At 35.6% G+C, this 7,744-nt stretch overlaps 1 protein-coding gene across 1 annotated transcript; it reads left to right on the forward strand.

Annotated features, from left to right (window-relative positions):
• The first annotated feature begins 1,641 nt into the window (after positions 1 to 1,641).
• On the forward strand, positions 1,642 to 2,273 carry LOC143598075 (pectinesterase inhibitor-like). The gene has a single exon (XM_077076392.1). It carries the CDS (start codon positions 1,665 to 1,667, stop codon positions 2,211 to 2,213), a length of 549 nt encoding a protein of 182 aa, XP_076932507.1. The 5' UTR covers positions 1,642 to 1,664; the 3' UTR covers positions 2,214 to 2,273.
• Positions 2,274 to 7,744: the final 5,471 nt, after the last annotated feature.

The following is a 7,744-nucleotide window of genomic DNA, read 5'->3' on the forward strand; positions in this document are numbered from 1 at the left end:
GGGACCGTGAAGCTGCCAACGAGCATTAAACGTCATTGGTCAAAAACGTTTACAGCTAAAGCAAAACCAAGAAGCAAAAATGAAAGAACGCCTTGAAGTAGAAAAAAAAAACAAGAAGCAAAAAAGAAAGAACGCCTTGAAGTAGAAAAAGATTGACAAACGGCTACCGATCTTGAAATATTATCGAAACTCATCCCCAACGTTCTAGAACCAAAACATGACATCACTTTGAAATTGCATGAACGAATCAAAAATAAATATGGCCTCGATGATGACAAATGAAAATTTTTAATTTTTTAATTATGTGCTTTAAAAAAAACTTTGATGAAATGCTCTATTAAGTCTGTTGTTTCTTTTTAAATTTTTAATGATGTATTTTGGTGTCTTATTTAATTTAGAAAATAATTGAATAAAAAAATTGTAAAATTATCTAATTATTTAATATGATTGAAGGGACATGAAAGAGTCTTGAACCACTACATCTTTTTTTTCCCTAAAATTCTTTTGCTGACATGATATCCCATGCCAAAAAAATACCTCTTTGAGGCTTGAACCACTCGACATGGTCTACGACAAAAGTCGTTAAGAGTTAATTAGAGGGGAAGGGATACTCATGTGTATTACCCATGTATTGGTCAATCATGTATTGTCACCTCATTTTTATCCTTAATTACACACAACCCACAAACTTACGGGCAACACATACCTACAAATACTCTAAAACTTTATTAATACATTTTAATTATTCAATAGTCAATAATGAATCAATGTTGCGTGGCAAAACTTTACCATGAAATGAAGTCATGCACCTTACTCACATGGGATATGATGGTGTTGCCATGTGGTTTAGAAGTCATACATCTTATTCATTTGAGTGCCCCGTGCTCTCTTAGGGGTGAAGTTACATGTTGAAACCAGCATTAAAGTTTCTTTAATTTATTAATATTTTTGCTTTTGAATTTTACACTTTGAAAACTACTTGTCCATAATAAAGTATAATTTTATAAAACAAAAGATTTTTCACCAAATATAGGTTATGTTATCTTGTAGTCAAAGTGAATAATTGGTAATATGTTCAACAAAAATTAAATTTAGTCAATGCATTCATAATGAAAGAATATTGTTTTGTGATCAATTGTACTATCTTTGACCTTTTAACTTAAAGTTTTTTCCTTAAAAGTTAAAAGTATCAATTTATTTAATATTTGTATGTTGATTTCCTAGCTTAAAAGTTAAAAGTATCAATATAATATTTATAAGTTGATGAGAAAAATATATACCCGTTTTGATATTTTGAAATAAATTCCACATTTTAATTATTACATCAGTTGGTGTGACCCCCGTCACATGATTCGAGTCTTATAAAAGTGAATATGTACGTCTTAGTCAAATTATCAAAGTATGTTAACTAACTTTAACACTAAAAAGCAAAACATTATTCACCATTGTTCCAGGTGAACTTATTAAAGCTTAATTATTATGTATTTGCCCATTTGTATTGTATAGCAATCATTAAAGCTTAATGAACTGTTCTAAGTGAAGTTTGTGGATTTTCAAAGCAATTAATATACAATTAATATAATTTAATTTTAATTATATTAATTAATGCTAAAATAAATAAATATTAATTATGGGAAAAATATTATATAAATCGTAGTGTTGGGATGTCTTTACATTCAAAGATGAGATTTTCATTCCATAATTCGTTTTTAGCATTAGCTTATGTTTTTGTCTTCATACTTGTTTCTTCACCCACTTTCACAATCGGTGATTTAATTAACGAGGTGTGTCAACAAACCCTTGATCCTTCTTTATGCTCCAACTCCCTTAGATCCGATCCCCGGTCAACACATGGAAGCCTCTTCGTCCTAGGACGCATTTCCATCAAGAATGCCAAAAAAAGTGCTAAAGCTGCTAGAAAGGTGATTCAAAAAGCCACAAATTCCAGCAACTACACACAATGTAAAGCACTCTATGAGGATGCCATTTCCAACATAAAGAAATGCAAGAAAGCGTTGAAGTCACATGATTATGGACAACTAAACACGTTTATATCAGGTGCCATGACGGATGCAAGTTTGTGTGATGGTAGCGTCGGTAGGGGCGTCCAAGGACCACCCCAACTTAACTTTTATAGCATAAAATTGCAAGGGTTATGCAATGTTATTTTAGTCATCTCAAATGGTTTATCAGGATTAATTAAACTTGTGTGATTTGTATAAACTTTCATAAGTTTAGATCGCAATGGAAACATAGTCTATGGAGTTTGATTGCTAACTTATCTATAAAACATTTAGACATCTGAAGAAAAATATATCTTTGATTATTATTGAAATCAAAAGCTGAACTTTTTAATGAAATGTTCTATTATTATTGTGATGTGGCAAATAGTGAAATAAATAACCAAAATAAAAGCACTCATGCTAATATATTAACGGTTGTTGTCACCATTTTGGTGAGACGGTAAGGAGTTTTAGGGTGTGGTGCCTATAAAATAGGGTTAGGTTCCGCTTGCCCTAGTGGAATCACCGACCCATGAAACTTGATCCTGAGAAAATGAAATCCTATTAGGGGTGTATCTGCAGCTCAGCCGCGGCTCCCGACCTCCTCAACGATTATATGACCATTACAAACGGTCATTTAAAATAATAATAATAATAATACCAATATATTTTATTAAATGTTTCTTTTAAATTTTAAATTATACGTTTATAATTAATTGAATGCCTTTTAATTTTATCTAATTTTATTTTAATTTAAAACTACTTTAATTAATATAGTTAAATTAAAATAAATAAAATAGTTGAAAGATAAATTGAGATGAAAGATGGACATTTTCAAGAATGAAAGATGATTAGAGTTGGGTGTTTGAGATTTCTAATTTTAACTCTTTATAGCTTATACTCTTAACTTATAAAGTTGTTTGGGAAAGTTTAGTTTTGTGAGTGTATAAGTCATAAGTTATAACTTTATAACTTATAACTTATAACTTATGACTTATATAATTCATAAGAAGGTAAAATAAGGACTCCCAAACACCCCCTCAGAATGACGTGACACTAACGTAGAGGAGAGATAAAATGAAAGATGGTTATGGGTGGGAGGGGGCGAGGGGTACTCCCACACCTAGAGCCAACCCAAAGGGAAGACTAGAACGACAACCAACCCAGGCTCAGTCTCTCGAAAGGCATATAATTATTTAAATAATTATATATAATTTTGTTTTAGAACAAAATCCTATAAAAGGATTTTTCGTAAGGGGCATACTTAGTTTAGAACCAAGGGTAGCCTCTGCTACCCCTCAACTTTAGTCGGTAGTGCAAATTTTTATATGTTATGGTCGGTTTTCGTATTTCGCTAAACATGAAAAGGATATAACGTTACCCTTGTTTGTTTAAAGCCCAACCAAATTAAAAGCAAAACCAATTAAAGACCAACCAAATTTAAGACAAAACCAAATAAGGCCACTGCTTGTTTCCTGATGCTTAGACACTTGGTTTAGGTCGGACATCAACATTCAACAAAACAAAGTTTCATTCAACCGCTACTTCCACCCCCACGTTACCCGACCCCCTGCTGCCCTCCTTCGGTCACTGGACCTCTACACTTCAGCCTAGTAGCCGACGTATGGTTGATACTCCTTCAATCCTTTTTCCACGGTTTGAATCTAATTTGTTCAATTAAGTTATTTTTCTACTTCTATATAAAACAGTGAAATTTTTTTTTAATTTTGTTGTCTATGAGACTTGAACCTAAAACCTCCCCATCCAAACCTCATTGGTAACAATTGAATGGCTCGCATTTGTCATTGGACCACCACCCCATTGGTAGGAATTGAGTGATTGATTTTGGTTTGTTGGATAATTGGATTTATGTGTAAACTGAAATTGGTTATGGATTTATGATTTAAATTGTGTCCATTTTAAAACTAGGAAACTTAGAAGATGAAATGGTTGTCTTATTAGCAATCTTTTTAAATGAAAATTTCAAGAAAATGACGATATCAATGCAACACAAAGTTCATAACAAAAACTATTGTATGAAAATGCGGTAAAAAAAATTCGGATATTGTATAAATACGGTACGAAAAATTTCATTTACATTTTATGAAATACGATAAAAAAATATTTTGAATGCTAACTTTGAGATTTTGGTCTAGATCCGTCACTGTTTTTGATGCAATAGAAAGAGTGCTAAACCATAGAACTAAAGTTTATTAGGTTCATTTCCCATTAGTGGAGCTCTGTTTTAGAGTCCGTGTTTGTGTTAGCAATTTTAGTAACCTGTTTATTGTTATTATTTTTTGATTTGGTCCGTATGGGCTTTGAAAATGCAACCCAATTGATAAATTGCCAAATTATTTATCAAATAACTAAAAAAGTGTGATTTTAGGGAGCTTTGTTTTACTTGTCTTGAGCCCTGAAATTTTAAGTGATTCTTGGAGACGGCTCTGCCACCACCCTTACCCAAGGTTTACCAAAGGGTTTCTTTTGTTTGACGTTGCAGGTTCGAATCTCACTCATGTTTCATATTCATGAGTTTAAATCTGGGTGAAGCACCATTTGTGGATTCGGCTTCACGACATCAAACCCCTGAAAAGCTCTTATAGGTTTTAGCCGGTACTCGTTGTTAAAAAAATATATTGCTGGTTATTATTGATAAGATGCAATAGCATAGTCATAAAAATCAGTAATAGTTAGTTGTGAATATATAGTTGTTTTATATTTTCATTTTATTTTCTATTGGAATTAGGGTTGGCATATCGTGTATATATGTACACGACATAAAAACTTATCGTGTACATATTTCCCCAACAAGAACACGAACATGTTAATACAAGGTATACACGATAAGTGCTGGTTTAAACACATGTTTAGCATCTTGTTTAGTGAGACAGAAGTCATCGTCGGTTCCGCTGCAACTGGAGATGTGACGGCAGTGGAGAGGGAGACGGGGAGATGTGACGGCAGTGGCCGGAGAATCGAAGGCGTGGCCTTGGAGAGGGAGATATGGCGAGGAAAACTGGAGAATCGAAGGTCGGAGGGAGACCACCGGGGATCTAGATGTGCGCCGCTATTGTTTGTGATGCCTTCTGAGTCTGGATGTGTCGTATTATGGGTGTAAAACATTAGGGTTAAGCATATAGATATGTAACATATTATATTCTTATACTTTTAGTTATAAAAAAACCTACTTAGGTATTAACGAGTACTTAACAGGTAAACGAGTATTTTACCTGTTTAGACAGGAAAATTAACAAGTCGATTCGTGTCTACCTGTTTAGTATACAAAACATGTTAAGGCTATACCCAAAACTTGTTAATGTCGTGTAAGTTCGTGTTATGTATTCGTGTACGTCTCAAAATTGCCAGCTCTAATTGAATATATTCATGGCTTTAGGAATTAATTTTAAAATGGCACCTTAACAAATCTAGAGCATGTCTTGGGTTAAGCATAAACGAAGTCTCTTAATTAAACAAATATCATGGATTTGACTCCTAAAATAGTACTCCCTTCGTCTAATTAAAAATGTCATTGTTTGAAAAAGATAAAGTTTAGATTGAATGATTACTTTGTTTGCTTACCAAATGTAATAATGCCCTTAAAAATTTGGTCCATCAGTATTGTTTATTAATGTTAGTTTTGTGTGTTTAAGGGTAAACTTGAAAATTGGCTAATAACCTTTGAAAGAGGACATTTGAAAGAGATAAATAAAAAAGGAAATATGAACATTTTTAATGGAACGGAGGGTGAGAGTTTAACAAATTTGCCATTAGAAGTAGGAGTGTGCACAGTTCGGTTATTAGCATTAACCCAACCGAACCAATCGGTTATCGGTTCGGTTCGGTTCGGTTAATTTTAGTTAATAACTTATATCAAACTTTGGCTAAAATTTTGCTTAAAAATACATGAAATAAATGCTTAAATACATTAAATGAATGTATAACTATATAAAATGAAGGTATAAATTTATGAAATTGAGATATTAGTAAATGAAATAGAAATATAAATACATAAAAATGATAGTATAAACAATTAATACATATAATACATGAAATAGAGGGAAAAAAAGCTTGAAAATATGAATAAAATAAAGAGTTTGGTACAGTTCGGTTAATTTCGGTTCGATTTTGTCGATTTTTGGTTCGGCTTCGGTTAACGATTCGGTTATTGCCCACCCGTAATTAGAAGAAACAAATGTAGCACACATGCATTCTAAAGGAAAATTCATTTTAAAGAACTATTATTATGTTCCAAGTTTTAAAACTAAGTCTGTTTGTGTGGTAACGTAACTCATATATAGCGTCCTAAAATAGTACCCTCAATTTGTGTTCATCTTATCTGAATCTTGAACAACAATGGTGTCTGAAGAGGTAGGTCCCAGCAGAGCTCAGTTGGACCCGCAAGACTCACCTTAAACAGGAACGTCTGCGCAGAAACCAACTGGATCCGCAGGACCAACCATGCTCAGAGACGTGACGTCCTTACGCGCAGTACGCAAGCTGGTCCCGCAGGAAATGCCTCCCAATGGTGAAGGACTCCGCCTGTCCCCGCAGCCTCGGATACAAGCCATTAGGGAAGGCCACCCGCGCAGCAAGGCTACACGCACAAGGCACTTAGCTCTCAACCATTCAGTGTCACCTGAAGGAATGAGCGAAGCCGGGAACAATCCCGCACAAGGGCGGGAGGGGGAATACTCCCGCCCAAATAAGCCAGTCCGTACGATACGGGAAGATCTTCTGTACTGTACCTGACGAGGTATGGGAAAAAGATCTGACTAAAGAGACGACAGCTTATGGACAACAGTATGGCGAACAGCATGCTCCTACACTGTATGTCACTATTAGCCGCTGCCTACTCACCAACTCCTGTCATACCACGTGCGTAGCCGGCAGTTGGTGGAAAAGGAATAGTATACAGCAGGCCTGGTCGCTATCAGCCGCTACCTACCCACCAACTACCAGCAGGGCACGTGCGTAGGCTACTGTTGGTGGAACAGGAACACTGTTGCAGCCGGCCATACCTCCTTGGAAACCTACCTTCGGCTATAAATACCACAAATGGTATGACCATCTCATCTTATCATATCTTATCACATTATCATAACATCTTATCATATATCATCATATTATACCTGATATCTGCTCTAGCAATCTCTTAATATACTTTTATATTTAAAGAGCAATCTAGTCTGATTCTCACGCCGGAGGGTGGTCACAAGGAGGAACCCCCCCCCCCTTCTCAGTGACGAGCTCACGGTGTCTGTTTTGCAGGTTATCAGAAGAACCATCTTCCAAGGGTCTAACCCCTCGTGGGAAACATCTATCTAACCCCCAGGTTACCAGTAATCTGCCCGGGGTCCGGTTAGTGTTTCTTCATTGGCTCCATCCGTGCATAAAGCTAGAACTACATTTTTCTCCAGTTTTTTCAAACTTCTACAAAGATGGTTAGAGAAATTCCGGTAACCACAACCCCAGCTACTGGGGGTAATACCGGTGACACAGTCTTTACAAACACTACCCCGGTTACCCAAGCCGGGGCAAGTGAAGTAAATTTTACGAACACTACCCCAGTTACCCAAGCTGGGGCAAGTGCAGTAAATAATCGCTCACTGGGATTCACCGATACCCAGTTTGAGAAACGAAGATTCCCCCGCCAAACTCTCGATGAAGTTAAGGCATGGGCGGAGGCACGACAAAAGGAATTCCAGGCTGAGTTGGACGAACGCTTGCGTTCCGTACAA

This window comes from Bidens hawaiensis, unplaced genomic scaffold, assembly GCF_021521415.1.
Source record: "Bidens hawaiensis isolate Kalapana, Puna unplaced genomic scaffold, B.hawaiensis_p1.1 tig00049616_1, whole genome shotgun sequence".
Classification (NCBI taxonomy): Eukaryota; Viridiplantae; Streptophyta; class Magnoliopsida; order Asterales; family Asteraceae; genus Bidens; species Bidens hawaiensis.